At 39.7% G+C, this 20252-nt stretch overlaps 1 protein-coding gene across 1 annotated transcript in view; it reads left to right on the top strand.

Annotated features, from left to right (window-relative positions):
• The first annotated feature begins 9097 nt into the window (after positions 1–9097).
• Positions 9098–20252, top strand: part of CRPPA (CDP-L-ribitol pyrophosphorylase A) — a 124020-nt gene continuing 112865 nt past the window's right edge. Inside the window, exons 1-2 of the mRNA XM_057406187.1 lie at positions 9098–9347; positions 15998–16277. Coding sequence (XP_057262170.1) covers positions 9181–9347; positions 15998–16277 — 447 coding nt within the window. The 5' untranslated portion in view covers positions 9098–9180. The remainder of the gene's footprint in view (positions 9348–15997; positions 16278–20252) is intronic.

Genomic DNA, 20252 nt, shown 5'->3' with positions numbered 1-20252 from the left:
GAAAATGAATTAAAAAAAAAAAGGAACAGAATGACATGCGCAAGACAGCATGTGTTGCATGTCCTTCATTTTCTTCTGATCATCACAACTTTTTATGAGACTTCAGAAGACTTGTTCTGTCTGCAGATGCCAAGCCAGACATTAGCCAATGCACATGCTACCCTTGGGATTTAACAGACTGTCAAGTTGAAATTCACATGGTAGATAACCATTTCTGACCGTCTTCTCTTGCCATGCAAGGAAGGAGAAGAATGCATAGCACACTGTGTCTGTAAAATCCACGCATTCCATACTGAACCAGAGCAAATCAGGGAAACTTCAGAATCTGACATCCATAGAAACTCATGTTTCACTGCATTGGTCATGTCTTCTGGTGGGTGACCACAATGTCCTCCATCTGAAGAGAAAGAATACTGCCTAAGCTGAAAAAGTTCACATATAGGTTTCTTAGAATGCTATCAGTCTACCACACACCTGAACTTCCCTGTTGAAGAATTTGGCTCAAAATCCTGCTTACAAACTACATAAACTCTATCAGTAAGTTCCCTCTCAGTGTTACCCTTGGGAAATTACAGTAATCTGATTTTGTGAACAAGACCATTACAAAAACAAGTAGTGAGCTATCCATAAAACCTATTTCAGGTGCCCTGCAATTATTGTCCCCGTATTTTCATTTGAATTCTCTGTAATCAGTTATGAATCTTGACAATTCTGCCAGAAGAAAATATTTGCAACATCCTTTGAGAAGAATAAAGAAAATACTAAGATGGATTTCCATTTTCATTTGCTAAATCCTCTTTCCCATGGGGTTTCAATGACTAAACTCAATCTTTCCAGTAGTTAGGTTACTTGTCCCCAAATTCTGTTCCAAAACACACACACACACACACACAAATGCATTACTTAATCTATTTTCTGAAATGTTTGGTACTGAAAATAATGTATGTAGAAGCCAAAGTGTACTGGCACAGGTAAGTGTCAGGAAGAATTTTCAAAGTAAGATGAGTTGGACTGCATTACTCAGGAAAACAGTAACAGGATACAGAGCATTTTTCGTTAAGTGGCTGGCTGGCATCCAGTTAGATTAGTATGTTGGAAAATGGTTAATCTTTGATGGTTGCTCAGTGGTATACGTTAAACAGGCTGAACCTCTGTATAATTGCTGGATGACAGGCAGCCATATTGCTGCAGTGAGGAAAAATCTGTGACCTTGATCTTTTTAAAAACTGAACACGATCAAAAGACTGACCCCTTCCAATCTGACATTTTCTGGCTAAAACTGAACAAGCCAGCAAAGTATGAGAAAAAAGGATTAGGATAAGACTACTGTTTTAGGGACTACCATCCTGCAGGTTTTGCTTACTATAAATCAACTGTTTAGAAAGATAAAAAAGATTCACAAACCTTTCCATAGGGCAGGCTGGATTTTAAGGCACTTGCCTTACAAACTACTAAAACCACTAAAAATTCAAGAGAAGAGTGGAAAAATGAAATAGCTCCACATAATTGTTTTGTCTAATCTGTACCATACAATTCCACAATGAAGGTGAAGTCCAATTTTTGGGTTGGATGGCATCTTGTTTTACCTGCTGCATTTTCAGTCCCTGATGGTATAGCTAGGACCAGTCTTCATTTGTTACGTAAAAATTTACATGGATGGAATCCCTCCTACATGAGCTCTGGCAAACTGAGTTCATCTGTGTTCTTCAGACATGGGACTAATGAATAACATTCCCGGTATTCTAAGAGTAAGGAACATTAGTAACATGACAAGAGATGCAGAAGCAATACTTCCAGTGTAGTAATACCTAGTAAAGCTTGTACCAAATCCGCACATTTTCGTTGCTGTTTTTTGATTATCTTCATCACTTTTAAGTTTGGTGAATTGTTTCATATTCCTTCACAAACATTCCATGGAGATATAACACAGAACATGGTAAACCAATAAAACACAGTATAATGACATATATACACCAAAATAAAAACAAACTAAAACTTAAGAGCATTGAAAATCCCAACTCTATTCCAAACCTAAGTTCAGCTCCTTGGTATTTTCTAATGTTCCACTACACCATTACATATTACTGGCACCTGTGGCTTAATACCACATATTTAACCAGTTCATAGACTACCCCTCCTTTGAATCACTTTGGGAAAAAGAAACTACCTTTAGTCTTTCCTCAGAAATAACTGTTTCTCCAGTCACAACTGGATGTCTATCAAAAAAGAATAAATTAAACACTGCTTGTTTATCATTTGTTGTTTTTTTCTGTTGTTTTTTGTTGGGTTTTTTTTTCACTGAGATGATAGGGCACTATCCTAATGGCTGGTACCTGCTGTCACAGTGACAGTGGAAAACAGCTTCTGGGATTTCTGTCCCTCAACTTACAGGTCTTAATCTTTGTTAGGGTCACCATACAATGCACCCTGACAGTTGAACACCCTAAACCACAATTCCTATACAACAGCATAATAAATAGCAATGTTAAAATTGTGCAGCTAGGCCTACCCGACCTTGGCATTACTTAACATCTGACCAACATACCTAGAACCTAAAAAGACCCTTCCAAGTGCTTAAAACTAGTCAACCATTTCTAAGAAAAAATTACACGAGGCCTCCATCTCATCACACATGTTAAAGCACTCCCCAAAGTATTAGAAGAATTTCTTGAAGTCTTTAACTTTTCTGAATTCCACTAGTCAGGGGCACTCATGAATTGCTGGATTAGATACTACGGGGTTATTCTCTTATCTTTAAATTGTTTTATTTTGTGTACACAAAATACTCATTAGCTCTTGAACTAACTTTCCATACCCCAGGGAAACAGTTCAAAGGATTACCAAGTAGAGAACAGGTAAACACTCCAGGGTGAATATAACATTTTAGTGAAGCTACAAAATATGTGTCAAACATCAAATGAAATCTGTCAATTTTTTTCTAGCACTTGCACAGAACATAAGCAAGATGCTACCTCTGTGTATCAAGTATTCATAGATTGTAGAAGAAATATCTACTAGAATCACGTAAAACAATGCCAAAGATGTGACATAAAACATACAACAGGTGAAACATCAACATATATTTCTCAACACCTACCTACAATGACATGCAAGTATGAAAGCACTCCATTGCTTTCCTTTACATTTCCTTTACATTTGCAGCATATATATTTTCTATTTATATTATTTAGCGTATATATTCTTTATTTATTCAACTATTCTTTATTCTCTTCAACTATTAACAAACTAAAATTCATAGAACACTTCTACTTCATTAACTAGAATTTACAGCTTGTTACAGCATTTTGTCAAAAATCAAAAGCATACACCAGAAATATGTTGCAGAACTGCATATGAAGGCAACAGCACTTAGAATTCCCATTAGGAATTTAATCAATAGGTGATTCTATGCACATTATGTATTAAGCAGGTAAGCACTCTTCATGTTCAATAGTCAACTGTTTACATGACTTAAGTTATGCATGTGATAACTCTCTTACTGAATACATGCTGTTTTGATCTCATTTTCACCTGGCAATAGGAGCAAATCAATAGCGTAACACTTCATGCTGTGCTTTCTTAATGTTGTTCATACAGCACAACACTATATTCCACACATCTATAGCATCTTTCACCAAAGACTCTCAGAGCAATAAATAGTCCTTTGCAATCACATTTTTAAAAATACAAAAATCAAAATAAGCTAACAGAAGATTTTCCCGAAGGTGTTAATTCTGATGTGGAGGGAAAAGAATTTTGCCTTTTAAACATTCCACTATCTATAATACCGCCCCAAGCTATAGGCTGTCTGTGACATGATGCTGACTTGGGAACCACGGTCACCACAGAGCAAATACTCTGGGGCAGCTGCTGTGCAAGACTGAAACAGCGAAGATATAAGGTAGTCCAAAAGGACTGTGTGGAGGGTCAATTAGGTCTCAGTCACAAACGACAAGCAAAAGACTGTGAATAGCATAAAATAAAACTCTCACACAATTATCTGGTGGTCAGTCACAACTGAAATGAAGTATCTGTGAACAAAATGCCTACCCAGACTATGCTTTCTTATTTTTTTCATATATAGAGGCAGAAATTACGATGAAGCCTAAGACTTTAAGATCTCACAGTAACTGCTACGACTAGCAACAGACATGCAAGATAAAACCTGAAATAGAATCTTTTGGGGGACTTTCTAATCGCTTGAGATATCCAAAGAACCTGTGTCTGTCTCTGTAAACAGTGACTTCAACAGTTATAGACAGTTACTGGCGAATTAAAGGAAGTCAAGACTGCTATCCTACTTGAATAGAAAAAGTCTTAAAAGAACAGACATTCCACTTGCTTACTTAAAGCTCTGGATGTTAATTTCATGGCTTGCCACCACTGAAGTAATAGCTTCTATAGCTGGATAAAATTAGTGAACTACAATCCTGCAAACCCAAGGTTCCAGCTAAGAGCCTGCATCACTCTCAGAATGCTGCAGATACTATGTTACCTGCAAGAATGGCTCTCATATTTTAAATATTTTTAGCTTTACGTTGTCCTTTACAGATCTTGCACTTCCACTGTAGGAAGTATTGTTTGTTTTTTGGGGGGGGGGTGTTTTTTGTTTAGTTTTTCTTTTTTTGTAATTTTGCTTTTGCAATTCACTTTAATTTTAAAAATGTTAATTGATTGCATGCATTTCCCTTTAAAACATAAAATAGTGAACCTTGCTGCTGGTCAAGAAAAAAGAAATTCATCTTATTTTGCCTTCATTAAAAGCGAAATGATTCCAAAGTTTACAAATGACTTTGAAAAATGGATAGAAAATCTTGCAATTAATATATACCATATCTACGGAAGACTCAACTGCAACTTTAAATTAAGAAATTTTATTCTTTTACTCATTTTTCACAAAAACCTTTCAGCATGATTTCTATCACTTCAATAACAATGTTCTCTGGAAACACTATTATGAGTTTCAGACTTAGATGATTTTTTTCCCCCAGCAATTAAATTTTCAGGTGAATTTCACTTCTGTAATTTGATTCCAATTTGTATGCATCTTCTTTCTTCAATAAAAAAGAAAAAAACCCACTTTTCTTGTCAAACATATCACTGGCATATTTACTGCATAATTGCAGACTACTACTGTGGTTTCAGCTGTTATACCCCTGCACAGAAATGATGAATTTGCCTGCTCCTAATTTGCTTTGAGGCAAAAATGCTGCCTCTGCCCTTTTTATGCAATAAAAACTGTGCAAAATTGCTCTCCTAGTATGTGTGAATTTTTACCCCACTTCAAATGTTTATATATGAACATGCACATATATGCACAATAACCAAATTATTAGATTGATTCAATAAAATAATGCAAAGTGGAATGAAACTGAAGCAAATTATGTATGCACAAAATGCCACTGTGTTTCATTGCATGTATCAAATATTAAAAAGATGTGAAACCGAAAATCCTAATTTTCTTAACTCATGCTAAGACACAGAATAAATTGATACTGATGTTAAGTACACCCTTCTATGTTGCTAAGAAAACAGAAAGTAAAAGAAGAAATAGCAGTTAACAAGATCAGTGATCAGTCTTCTCAAGACTCCAAGAATCTAATCTGAAGGGCTTACTGAAGGAACTAACAAGTGCTATCAACAAAATACAAGAACTTTTTACCCCAGAGGGACTGTGGAAAGCATGAAAACTTCTGAAGAATGATGTTCAAGTACAGCCAAAAGCAGTTTCTAAGTGCTGCTTTGCTGGATCATCAAATCTTGACATAAATTTATAACATATTTGACAATACTGAAGTTAGCATCCATCAAAGTTATTATCAAATATAATTTCTTCTGGACAGATCAAGCCTTGTCCACCAAACATAGTAAGGAAAAGGCTTGAGAACAAGAATGGAACCCATTTTGGCACGTGATCCTCTTTCTTCAAGTTCTCTTGCCTTTTTATCCTTCACATTAGAAATTAACATCCATGAAAGAAATGAAGTGGGGAAACACTGGATGGGCAAGACAGAAGGTCCTAGGCACAACAGACTGTTGGAGTAGGAGAAAACACGCAAAACCATAGTGTGAAGAAGGAAGGGGAAAATAGTTCTGTGTTTGTGTTTGTGAACATCCTACTTACCTACCCCTCAGAACCAATGTACAGTTGGAGGAGCCATGGGAACTAAAAAGACCTTACTGTGCTCTTTATAATAATGAAAACAAGAAAAATGTTTGGAAAATCAGCTACAGTTGACTAGATTAATGTCTGTGCTCTTTAGGAACGGAAGTATGAAGACCAGAGTCAGGAATTCAGAACGCCTGTTACACTGAAAAACTGGAAAAGGTCAGAACATTGCAGAACAACCTGATGAGAAAAACTCAGAATAATGTAATGTATGTGATCCAATATGACTGCAGATGCTGGAGGTACTTATCTTACGAAGAAAAAGTTGGGCATCTGATAACAAAGAAGTGATGCTGAATGGGTGGCAATTTGTACAGAGGGGAAATGTCAGGGCAAACTTGGAAGTCCTGAAAAGAGAGAACAGACAAATGTATGTCATCAGTAAGAAATCAGGTGTAGACAAATACTTTCCAAGGAAATAAAACATAAGACCCACTGAAAATGAAGAGAAACAAGTAAACATAGTTTATAAGCCAATGGATTTTCTAAAAGAAACTCCACCAAAAAAAAAAAAATATTCCCCCATGATAAACAGTATGGAAGACAACTGGAGCAACACTTGTTCAGCTTCTAGCTAATGGTGAAAAGGGTCTCAATTCCACAAGTTTTTCAGCAATCTGTATAACTCATATCTTTTCCTCTTTTTTACATACCACTTTCTTTCACTTTCCATGGTAATACATTTATTCCTCACAGAAGCTTCTGAAGACGTCATAATCTAAAAGGCACATCTGTATGTTTTCATTTAAGGTATCTTCCTTCGTTTGCCATCAGTCCCTCTCATGTTTCACTATACAGTATGAGCTGATGTGATTTTTGTCCATTGTTACAACTGTCAAGACATCTCTACATGTAAAGGGACTATGTCCTCCACTGTGCTGGCCCATTTTCCAATTACTTTCCGGCTATTGCAGGCATCAAGGATATCTGTGAACTCTGCTTTTACTGACAAGGATCACTTTACTCCCATTGTGTGACTCTTATTTATGATGCCTCTGTGATCCCATATGATCATTCTACCCCAGCCCACAGCTGGCACTGGCAAAGCAGCCTAGCTGGGATATAACAAACTCCCTTCCATGCTGCTTTTTCAGTCAGACCCACTCTTCAGAAAAGTCTCCATATGTGTCCTACTTAGGTTCCTCTTAACTAAGAGAAACCTGGAAAACTGTAAATAAGTTAGCTTCTCTAAGAGTCCTGCAGACTTTAACGTCTCTGTTCATTTTAGCATACAAAGACAAGGATTTTCCCCCAGAATAATGTCAAAGAGGACAATGTTAGGGCCTAAGTGTAGCCTTCAAGTTTAGTTGTCTGAGTTAAGGAGTTCAGCTCACCAAGCCCAAGAAGAAAGTTAGAAGCAGGGATCTGACCCTCCTTTCCTCCTTTTCCCTTGGGAGCTACTTCTAAGCAGAGTCTTTATTGTTGGCCCCCTATATCTGCACCTGATCTGGTGCCCCCCTGACCTGGACCAGCATCCACTGGCTCAGCTTCCTGGCTAGCCCTGAGACTTGCTGCCTCACTGAGACCTCGCGGGTGATCACTAGACTATGCCTGACTCCAGGGCCCTGATCCTGGCTCATGCTTGGCATCTTGCTCCTTGCTGGTGAGGCTACTATTCTCATTTGCTTTGATACAGTGATCTGTTCCAGGCTCCCCTCCCCTACTGGAGTGGCTGGCCCTCTCTACTCCCTGACTGGTGTGAGCAACAAGCTCACAATAGTTCTTGCATATTTGCAAAGCTGTCTTTACAGCGAGATGTCCAAAATTTTCAGATGAGGGCAGAGCTTAGTGGTAGTATTTAAATGCACTCAAGTTATAATGTAAGACGTACAGTGAAGTCAGACATATCAACCTGAGACCTGTTTAGCTTATAACAAGTGCACCTCTCCTATGAAGACAGAGTTGGAGTTCAGCCTGGAGAAGGCTCTGGGATGACCTTACAACAGCCTTCCAGTGCCTAAAGCAGACCTACAAAAAAGCTGGAGAGGGCTTTAAGCTTAAAGAGGGTAGATCTGTGTTAGATATAAGGACCTCTTCATTATGAGGATGGTGGGAGACTGGCACGGGTTGCTCAGAGAAGCTGTGGCTGCCCCATCCCTGGCCGTGTCCAAGGCCAGGTTGAGCGTGGCTTTGAGCAACCTGGTCTAGTGGAAGGTGCTTCTGTATACAGCAGGGGGTTGGAACCGGATTATTTTCAAGGTCTCTTCCAACCTAAACCATTCTATGTCACACTTAGTAAGCCCCCTCCTCACTGGGCTGCGTCTCCTCTTCTACCTAATACGTATGAGCCCTAGGGAGTTTTCCAACCAACTTGTCTCACTACTGCCTACAGCAACCCCATGAGTTGAACGGGAACATCCCAGCTTCCAATTGACTTGACTACTGCTTCTTCAACCTTTCCCTCCTAAGATTAAGGGCAACGTAACCAGACTTGGGGAGGCGCCCCTAACCGCCTCGTACGGAAGCGGCTGCCCCACGGCCGGGGCTCCCATGAAGGCGCAGAGCCGGATTCAGCCCACCCTCCTCTCGGGTCCAGACACGCTGCATTTATCTCCTCGTCAGACAAGACACCTCACCGCGACCAGAAGAGCCCAGGGCCGGGCGGAACAAGCCCCGCAGAGACAGTGCCTCCCACCCCTCCCGGCATCACCGGACTGGAGACACGAACTACGACCCCCCAGGCGGGCGCAACGTTCAACGGCCTCAAGCCGCGCATGCGCTGGGCGGAGTGACCCGCGCGCCGCGCACTTAAAGGGACAATGGCTGCAGCGGCTGCTATCGGGCTGCTCCGTGTGTGCGGCGGAGCCGCCTGGGCCCGCACGCCTATGCGGGGCTTCGCGTGGAGCGGAGTGGGCGAGGAGTAGAGCCCGATCCCCGCTGTTGTCAGGCGAGCGAGCAGGCGCTAGATTCTTCGGTTTGCGGACGTTCCGCGCAAATAAAGCGGGCGGGCGGGCGGGAGGACCCTGCTGCCTGTGGGGTGAGAAGCAGAGCAGCCGAGGCGCCTTGTGCAGATGGAACCCAGCAGCGGGAGTCGCGGCCCCGGGCCCGCCTCTGCAGCGGTGGCGGCCGTGCTGCCGGCGGGCGGGAGCGGGGAGCGCCTGGGTGGCGCCACCCCCAAGCAGTTCTGCACCGTGCAAGGGAGGCCGCTCGTCAGCTACACGGTGCGGGCGATGGAGAGGTAACGAGGCAGGCGCCGCTCGTCTCCCCGCCCGCGTCCTGCGGGCCTTCCCTTTAGCCCCCGGCCTCGCCGCTTGAGGTTCGGCCGCTGGCCCTCGCTGTGCGGCCACTCCGCAGGAAGCAGCTGGCTGCGACCTTGCTGCAGGCCCCGGATGCCCCCGGAGCCGCCGCCCCTCAGAGGGATTGGTATTGCGTTTCGGTGGGACCTCCTGCTTTCCCCGGCCAGTCAGAATATGTAAAGTGACAGGGTGGCAGGAAACTGGTGTGCTCTGAGCACTGGCTAAGGCAGGCTCAACTGGGGAGAGGCACTGGCAGCTCTCCCCTGTCCCAGCCCTCCTCACCACTATTCCGAGCAGCCTTGTTCTCGCCTCAGCACTGATGATGTCTGGTAGTTGTGTCACCGTCCAGTGCCTCTGGAGATCAGTTTGAGGTGCTCAGCCTCGAAGTTTGAGGGTTTCTGTAGTTGCAGGGGCTGGTTTGGTGAGCCTCAAACTACCGCAGCCACTGAAAACAATCATAATACTGTTGAGAGGCCTTAAGAAAAAGTCTGTTCTGCCACAGGTGTTGGAGATGATCTTAATAGTGTCCAGAGGCCTGGGAAAAAGATCCACTCTTCACAGTGGGGTGAGCTCAGTTGTCTACAGCGCTTGCATTATGCCTGAACATTATAGGCCATAGCACAACAACCTGCCTCAGCCAAAAGCTTAAGTGCCCCTTTAGCTTTAAGTTACAGTTTCTGGGTTTTGATAGCTCAGGTAGCATGAATCTGCGTGCATAGATTTTCTTTGTGTATGTTGGAACAAAGAATTAAAGTCATAGTCATTAATGGCATATTTTAGAAGTCAGGTTTTTCCTTGTCATAAGACTGAGTTCTAGGCATGTGACTGACAGCTAATATATTGTTAATGTTAACATAATGTAAGTCTTGTATCTGTTGTCACTTGAAACAGTGCAGGTAGGAGTGGAGTGTCAGATATGTTCTGGATATTTTGCAGTAACTTGTAGAAAAATAAACTTTTAGATTTCAGAGAGAATAAATGGTGAGGAGTAGAGGGTGCTGAAAAGAAACGGAATTGCCAACATCTCCAGAAGTTCTTAATTCATGGAAACTTGTACAACATCAAAAATTGGGACTCTTTTTCCATTCCCACCCAGAGAGGCTTCCCTCAGGTCACTTGTTACTTCATGAAAGAAATATTGCTTGTTGTCTTTATCTAATTTTCAACAGCAGCAAGTCACAAAGCTAAGCACATCAGTAAGCAAAACCTCCGTTCCAAAGCCTGTCACAGCTGTAACTTTCTGCCAAAATGTCATGGGAATCTACAGAGAAGAATAATATCCTCACTCTGTGTATTGGAGACCTAGAAAAGAGAACAGAGTGAGGTTTGGGAAGGAAATGATATTCATAGGAAAATAAAACATTCATTAAAAAAAAAAATCCCTCATTTTTCACCGCCAGTAAGCTCTGAGAAAATAACAGTTCTTTGAGCAATAGTGTTATGCTTATGTCCTAAAGCTGTAAAAAAAAATAGAAGGTTGAATCTCATTGTGCAGTCCAGCCAAGCTTGTGATCCCAAGTTGGTTGTGACAGTGACAGCCTAGGGCTTTTGGTTAACTTTAGGAGTGAACTAAATGGTGCCAGTGCTCTCACAGGAGTGTTGGCTGGCATGCAGTATATATGGAGAGTTGGGAACAGATGTACTCTAAAGCTGTGAATGGCTTTCATTTTCATCTTAACACTTTTACTTCAGAGGAGATCTTGTTCTTTGTGTGAACATAGGTGCAAAAATGTAACATTGAGGGACTGCAGTTTGTCATATAATCGATCACCCTGAAGCGGCAGGTATCTGTGTTTAGCTTGATATTCTCTTCTAATGTCTGTTTACCTGCTGTAATTGAATGAATCTTTGAGTCATTAGCCTGTAATAACCAGTTCAACAGAAGTTAGCTACTGCAGCTATTATTGAGCATATTTTAATGTGGAAGAACTGTAGCAACATACAGACAAATACATGAGTAAATCAGGAATTTTCATCTGCTTTGCATGTGCTTTTAAAAAAATCAGGAGAAAAAGGTTTTTGCACACTTTAGCTGAAAGTGGTGAGAATCTTAAATACTGATGTGGAAAATCTGGCAGACAAGACAAGAACAGACATGAACGAATAAGCAGTGCATCCTGTTGCATAGCATAACAGCATGTAGAAGGTTGGCCTGCCAATAGTAATCACAGATGATGCCTTTAGGAGGAGGAGGTGAGAAAAAACAGTGAGGAGAAATTACTGGGATTTGTTGCCAGTACAGTGGTGCTGATATGAAGGTCGGGTCCTACCTTGGGGGTAAAATTAAAGTGTGTTGGAGAACTTAAATGTTTGGCTTTCCTAGTGGATTTGTTGCAGTTTAAAATAGAACCTCTCCAATTTCTTTTCTGAGGTGGAGGAATCTCAGCTCTGTGTGCATGTGCACACACGTATTTTACTAAAGCAATATAGGGGAAAACAGACAAAGCTAAAGATTGGTGTTTAAAAACATTGTGGGACAAATAAGTTACTGTTGTTCCTTCTGTTCTCAAGTTTCAGCAGTTCTTGAAAGTACAGTGAGAAGTTCTGAAAGAGGAAAGCAGGGTTAGTATGTTTACTGGCAGAATAAAGATTTTCCATAAAAGTTTCAGACAGCTTTGTTTACTTTGCTTGCTGTAATGTCATATCTTAAAACAGATGGCCTTGTATAAAAACAAAAGAAAAGGAAAAAAAAAAAAAAAGAAAATAAGGGCAACGTTACCTGGGGGAAGCATCTAAGGAATCACTGCTTCAGAAGTCTCTCGTGTCTCTTGTGGCCTTATTTGCCAAGTGTTTTTTCCCATTGGCTGATGCATGTTCACTGACTCTGCAGGTCACACAATTACAGATTTGCTGGATGTATCTACCGTGGTAGGTTTCTTTGTCCAGTTGTTGCTTATTCTTGAAATTGCTTATGAGCTAAAAATAATTGTAGCAAAAAATCCAATTGTTTTAACTTTATGAAGGTATCTATCTTTGTTATCTTGTATGACTAATAAGGAACACTTTCAGGAAAGAATGAATGGCTTCTGTACATGAGATGCTCCAAACTTCCTTAATGTGAAACTTTTCAGACTTAAAAGCTCCCTACTTCCATTTATTTCTATCATATATCAGTAAATTTATAACAAAGCTGTTATGGAGCAAAAGGAAGTTATGCTTGCATTCTGCAAGTGCATATTGTTCTTGACAGTTCCTTTTCTCATTTGGTGCTTGAATAACAGATGATTTATCTTGTATCTCTGGAGAGTTTCTGTGGCAGTGAAAGGTCGTATCTTACGCTGCTAAAGCCATCTCAGCAGTGACTGCCTGGTTCTGGCCTTGTTTTGCTGATAAAACTGCTGATTTCAGTACGTTGTATGTTAAATAGATTGGTACTATTAGATTGTTACTGGTCTGAGTAAGAGTTGCAAGAAATGGAGTGTATTTAAGCCTCATACCAGATTTCAGGCTCAGCACTAGTTTGTGAGTAAACCAGATAAAGAGGGTTCTCAGTCACGTGTTACCCAGGCATGCCACTGAGGTAGTACAGTCTCAGAACATAGCTCATTGGTTATTTAAGTTCCTCTACAATCTGTGTTGTGAAGTCATGTAGTAATAGCTTAATCTGTTGATGAGTTAATGAGCTCCTTTAATTTGAGTTCTAGCTCAGGTAATATAAATGTATATGCTTTTGTTTGAAATCTAATGGAACAGTACTATTTTCTTCTAGGCAGCTGGTCTGTAGGTGATGACAAGAAGGAAACAGGCATATAGTCCTTTTCTGCCTCATTGTTTTCCTACTATTAATAATAAGGTCCTCCCAAGGCAGTTGTAAAGTGATTATAACTGAGTTCTTTTGTTTCATTTGATCAGACCTGATTTTTTCCCTTCAGAACTACAGTCTATGTTGCATGGAAGGACTAGAGTTCTGTGTTTAGTGCTTGTTAAAGCACATTGGGGTACAGTGTTCTGATCTTTTTTATGCCTTGTGTTGATTCTGAAGCTTCCATTATCATGGTCTAATATTAAAGTTATAAAATGGAAAGGGTGTTTCCAATTTCTAAACTCGTTTTAAGCAAGTCCTGAGCTCCCTCAGAAAGATTTAATACTAAAATAGTAAGAAAGGGGTGTGACAAATTGAGGGAGAAAACGATCCATCTACTGCCAGATTGAAGTTGGAAAGTATCAGTAATCGCTCATTAAAACACTTTGCAATATTTCCATAAGCAGGTCTTTAAAAGTGTAAGCACCTGTGTGGTGCACAGTTCTCATTCATGAGAGTTTGTAGCATGCTTTACCAAATTAGTACTTTTCATGAGTTTTGGTAGGACACATTAGGCTTCAAAGCCTAAATTGTTCTTGTACCTAATCAATCTAGAGGATACCCTTATACTCTTACATGAATACGTTGCATCTCTAAATCCCAGCTTTAATTATAGAACATTAGTCCAGAATGAGTCTGAGGACATACTCAAGTTTATAAATGTGTTTATCCAGACACAGGGTGGAGCTGTGGCCGCATCCTGTCACTTTCTCATGTATTGTATCACTGGAGGCCTTAAGCCGTTCCACTCCCCCTGTGCAGAGATTTGTCATAGGCTGGCCAGTATGTCTGTTCTCTTCCCTTCGTCTCAGAAGATGCAGTGTACTACCCAGTTGCCTCATAAACTTCTTCATTTGACTCCAGAATGGGAAATGTCAGTGCTGCTCTTACATAGTCATCAGTGAATGTGCAGACTGGTCACTGTTTCTGAGAGCTGTGTAAGGCTATACTCCTTCTGCAAATAGTAGAGCAGAGCTCTAATTCTCATGTAGTGTGAAATAGCTACACTTGAATTTTGCTGTATTTAAATGACTCTCAGTATTCAAAAGAAAAACTGAGATGGATCCAATTAGTTTGTCCTAGTTCTAAGTTGAAGTCATGCAGAGGTGCTAAGTTGTGTGGCTAAATGTAAGACTATGCCAGGACTCATTTGAGAGGTTTGAAAACCTTTTGATGAACCTGTGATGAGTGACAAGTTGAAACTTGAAACCATATGACTTCAGATTTTACATTTGAATAACATCAATACTTAAAATATGCTGAGAATAAGTTAGTTTGGCTGTAATTTATGCCTTTGTTGATGAAATGAACATAAGGGCAAATAGTTTTATTTAGAGTAATGCTAATAGCACTTCTATTTATTTTATTTTTAATAGTTATTCTAAATTAATTGAAATAAATTTAATGGAGTTCCATTAATTAAAAACCCTGAAACATACAGAAGGCAAAAGATGGTCTGATGTTTCACGTAGTTCTAGGGGAGTGATTTGTGTCACAGATGACTTCACTTTTGGAGGAAGAGTAGTTCCTAGGCAATGCTTTCACATCTGTTATTGCAGGAATCAATACCTTGAGGCTGTGTATTTCTGAACTGTAAATTTTTATTTTTAATTGTAACTGGAGGTATTTAGTATGTTAGTCCATGTTGTGATTGCAAAATTAGTTTCAATAGATTTACTAATTTTAATTGAGAGAATGTACTATGCTTGGCCTAGTTGGATATGTAGGATACACATGAGTAATTTTACGATAGTAAATAGTGAATTATATTTGTAACTGTTGCTCATCTGATGAGTTTGGTGTCTGTCATGCCCCCCCCCCCAATCATCTGTGGAGACACAGAAGGGAAAAGAATTAATATCCTTTTTATGCTCTCTACATAGCATTTGGGAAATAAGATACTAAGATACTCAAATAGCTCGATTTGAATGATGATATTGCCATTAGTTTGAAGTACAGTATGCCATGTGTGACTAGAATTTGTATTCCTAGGTCCTTTGACACAAGTGTGACTTCAGTTATGACTGGTTTTAGTCTGGTGGGTCATAGGTCATTCTCCCTGCATACCACCACTCAACTGTAGAGCTAGGCTGATACTAACAGTAAAAGCTTGAAGTTATCTAAAACCACGCTTTTCGTATTCTGGTAATTTTACCTAGCTACCTATGTTTTTACATCTTGCTAGCTTCCTAGAGCAGAAATCTTTCTGTGTGTGCGTATTGTTTCCTCTCAATATCCAGGTGTCACAGTTTTGATTCATTGGCAATCGGTCAATTGCTGCTCATGCCTGCCTTGATAGTGAGCTTTGTTTCAGAGTTTCCTTATCCTTTTATTCACTTGTACACAGTGTACTACACTGTAGAACATGGAGTACTCCAGGTCCTAAGATTTACCAATTTATTGGAGACTGAATTTAGAGAAAGCTGAAATAACAGACTCTAGCTGATTGATATAGAGCTTATGTTTGAAGCTAGAAATGAGGCTGGAGTAAATGTTTTGAAGATATTTCAAAGGGTTATTAGAAGATGCCTTTTTTACTGGTTGTTGGAAGCAAGTCCCTTCCCAGAATTCCAGTTTGGTTGACGTCTGTGTATTGGTAGAGATCTAATGTAGCTTTTCTTTTAAAGGTGGAGTGGTAATGGACAGATGAAAAGATGGACTCGAGTGTAGTTAGAGATGCTTTATTTACCCATCTTGAAATTATTTTGATATGAATTTCTTTGTTTTGTGGAGATACCTGTACTTTTATTTAGTCATTCATGTTTACTTTTTCTTTACTGTTTCTTCTAGGATAAGTTGGATATCTGACATTGTTGTGGTTGTCTCTCCTGAAAATATTGAAACAATGAAGTCTATCATTGAAAAATATGGCCACAAAAGAGTTACAATAGTAAAAGGTGGAGTAACTCGTCACCGGTCAATTTTCAATGGACTGAAGGTGTTTGCAGAGAATGAATTTTCCAGTCAGCTGCTCCGGAAACCAGAAGTAGTGATTATCCATGATGCTGTGAGGCCATTTGTTGAAGAAGATATTCTTTCAAAAGTGGTTATGGCTGCTAAAGACCATGGGGTATGTACTATACAGCAATGCAACTCTGCAGTGGTCTTTATATTGTATAGAGTAAAATAATGATTGATAAATAAGGATTTTTCTAGTAATTTTATTAATGTATTATGTTGATTTCTAAGTAGAACAGATTCAGAATCTGTATTATGGAGAGAGGTCAGATGGGGGAGGAAGACATTTTTAAATGCTGCAGGCATTACTTGCTATGGGGAATAATTATTGCCACAGAGACTATCAGTAAGAGATTGAATTAATCATCAATTTGCTAGTTGAAAGGTAGATTACATAATAATAATAGTTTACCTTTTTTCTAGGCAGATTTCTTACCTAATGCTAGAATAGTTCAGTTAGTGATTACTAATAATAGAGTGCTGTCTTGCTTGAGTCACAAGCTTTGTATGTTTTTAACTTTATATGTGAATCCTAAGGAAGTGGCAAGGGTATCTCTGTCTTAATGTTATCCTAAGTATCTCTGTCTTAATGTTAAATTTTTCTAGAATCTGTAAATGTTGCAAACTGCTGAGAAAAAGGGAAAGTGGAAAGCCTCCAAATGTATGTTGGAGATCACTGCACATGAGGACTGAGAATATTTGCAGGAACCAGAAAGATTTCTGAGAAACTAAGTGATAGGTGAAGGGAAAGAGTTTGGTAGAAGTTGTGTTATGCAAGTAGAAAGGTAGAGTTATGAAAGGCATGCACTGGCTTCAAGAGGAACTGGTGAATAAACTGTCTAATTAAGACAGAGATGTAAGAAATCATGACTTAGTCACAGGCTTTTTTGTACATTTTGCTGTTCTTACCTTGTACTTCAGTTCTTCATTAATAATACACTAGAAAACTTCCCTACTTCCAAGAGATGGTTTGAGGTAGAAGTCATTAGTGACAGCAGATTGTTTGGGTGTTAGCAAGCTAGGAAAATCTTCTGCTTGTCTGTTTTTCTCAAGAAATGAAGTAAAGGATAAGCTAATTGACAGATGATTTGCAACCCTGACAGTGGAATAGAGTCCGAAGAATGACTCCTGGTATTTCCTTAGCACTCCTTCACCTTTTCTTTGAAAGCTCATATTATAGAAGGGGAATGTATGACTTGTTAAAATATTTATTATGAAAATTAAATCATGCAAGGTCCCTCAGAACATTGTTAGAAGTCTAGATATACTGAGCTTCTTAATAGTCGGCCTGTACTTTTGTGCATTGGCTTAATATGGAATGGCAATAAAATAATAACTCTGCTCTGTAGTTTTCAGTGATACAGAATGTAAGTTTCCAGTCATTAAAACTTAAATTCCGTTAGAATTTTAACAAGGTTTTTGACCTTTCTCCTGTAGCACAAAATAGCATCCCAGAATTGATTCCCTGCCAGAGACTTTTAAAACACATCCCCTTTGTAAATCTGTTCTAAATGTGATTCTTTGAGAGCAGTAGAAGAATGGGGTTAATTCTGCTGATACTGAGTTGAAAAGAGAAAAACGCAAACACAGTCAGAAAAGAGCTAAGGTGTCTTTGCATGTTACGGTGTATCGTATCACATTTGTCTTTGTGTTCAAGTTTTTTGTTCACTTTTTCTTGAAACTTGTGTGATTTTAATGTAACATTTTTTTCCTGGTTTTCTTTTTAATGGTGTGTATGACATTTTCAGTAAAACAGTAGGGAATCAAGGCAGTCTCCATTGACCTTCTCAAGGCAGTGTACTGTAGCTCTAGAAGTTCTGAACTCTTGACTGGTAAATATTTCCTTACCTAGATCACGGAGGTATCTTATTTGATCTCAAAAGGGTGATCCTACACATTTAGCATAGTCTTTTCCATTGTATAGTTTGTGTCTGAAATGTGCATGGTATTTATTGGCTCTGTGATGACTTCCTGTGTTGGCTTAGTTCCATGGAATTCAATGAGGCTAGGCTGTCAGAGAACTGGACTCCAAGAGCTGTTAGCTATTGATGTTACCTGACAAAGCAGTTGAATTAAGGAACATGAGAAGAACTTAATTTTATGTAACAATTTAGAGAAGCTTCCTGCCAGAGAGAGGTGGCTGTCTTCACTTGACAACTACAGAATTCTGAAGTAATAAATGTCTTGAAAGTTAAGACTCTTTCTCAAAAGTGACATGCATGGTTTTGAAAAAAAATTGGATCAAGGGAAGCTATCATCTTTAGTTCTTCCTATAGTCAAATTCTTTGCATATCTGAGGGGGAGCCAGTTCTTCAATCTTTCAGTACAGAAAGTAATTACTTCCTTTTGCATTATGTAGAAAGGTACAAAACCTGGCAGAAACATCATATTAAATCACTAGTGTAATAGTGGTAATGCTGTATTGTTGTTCATCTGCATACCATATAGGTAGCATAATTATGAGAAGCTTTAATGTTTTTTAAAATGGCAATTGATCAAGTAAGTTATTGCACTTCTAGCTGCCAATTGTCAGACAAATAAACTGCTTTATTACACTTACTAATCAGTTTGTTATTTGCCTGTGGGAATTAAAATGTGTACCTTATCCAGAACTAATAAATTATGCCTTAAATCCCCCAAACAATCGCTTGATTATGTGAAAATATTACTTTGTAACCAATTAAATTCCATTTATGTTTTTTGGGTAATTTTGTAATTAAAATTACATGTTTCTAGAAACAAATTCTTTATTGCTAGTAAAAGGAAAAGTGGAAGCTTCAGAAGGCATCAGTCCAAAGCCTTTAGCAATATCTCTTTGCCAACATTACATTTTAAACAACATAACCAAAAAGCAAAAAGCATGCAAGGAAAAATTGGGAGGGGGGAACTTGTCATTTCTTCTACTGAGAGTTTAAAAAAGGTATATACAGTCAAAGACTCTTTCTGTATTTAACATAAACTAGATTTGAAGGTATAGTTTATTTCTTTGAAAGGACTGAATCAAAACAGCGTTCCTCATTCTTAAAAGCTGGTTTCTGGAAGCTGTCTAACATCATTACTTTATTCTCAGATTTAGCTAGAATCTGAACAAAGCATACATCCCAGTACAGATGTGCAGTATTACTTGGTTGCACGGGCTCTTATGCACATGCACACTCAGTCAAAATAATACCCCCCAGACAGAAAACATGAATTGTCGGGGTGTTACATAGCAAATTTAGAGGAAAATATTTTAAGAGCTACATGCTATTAGCTATGATAAGGCACATGAAGGACAGAGAGATAATTCAGGACAGCCAGTGTTATGAAATGGCTTCACCAAGGTCAAGTCCTGCCTGACCAACCTAGTGGCATTCTCTGATGGGCTGTTTTGATATATGGGAAGAGCTACAGGTGTTATCTAACTGGACTTCTATAAGGCCTTTGACACAGTACTGCACAACATCCTTCTCTCTAAATTGGAAAAATATGGTTAATTGCTCAGTGTCCAGATGGAGATCAGTGACAAGTGGTGTCCTCTAGGGGTCCAGTACTGTTTAATATCTTCATCTATGACATGGTGGGATTGAATGTACCCTTGGCAAGTTTGCAGGTGACATCAAGCTGAGTGGTGTGGCTGACACACCTGAGGGATTGTATGTCATCTAGAAGGACCTGGACAAGCAAGGTCCTGCACCTGGGTTGGGACAACCCCTGGTGTCAGTACAGGCTAGGGATGAAGGTATTGGGAGCAGCCTCATGGAGAGAGGCTTGGGGGTACCAATGGATGAAAAGCTGGCAGTGTTTGCATGCAGCCCAAAAGGCCAGTCATCTTGAGCCACATCCAGAGTAGCATGGCCAGCAGGTCAGGGGAGGTAATTCTGCCCCTCTACTGTCTGCTCTGGTGGGACCCCATCTGGAGTAGTGTGTTCAGATCTGGAGTCCTCAGTACAGAAAGTTATGGATCTGTTGGTGTGGGTCCAGAGGAGGGATACAAAAGTGGTCAGAGGGGTGGAACACTGCCTCTATGAAAGACAGGCTGAAAGAGTCAGATTTGTTCAGCCTTGGAGAAGAGAAGGTTCCAGAGAGACCATATGGCAGCCTTTCC

The sequence above is a fragment of the Pezoporus wallicus genome, unplaced genomic scaffold (genome assembly GCF_028554395.1).
Source record: "Pezoporus wallicus isolate ANWC-B61680 ecotype Strahan unplaced genomic scaffold, APGP_CSIRO_Pwel_v1 contig_5879, whole genome shotgun sequence".
Lineage (NCBI taxonomy): Eukaryota > Metazoa > Chordata > Aves > Psittaciformes > Psittacidae > Pezoporus > Pezoporus wallicus.
Note: the sequence above shows the minus strand (reverse complement) of the source record. Positions and strands in the feature narration are given on the sequence as shown.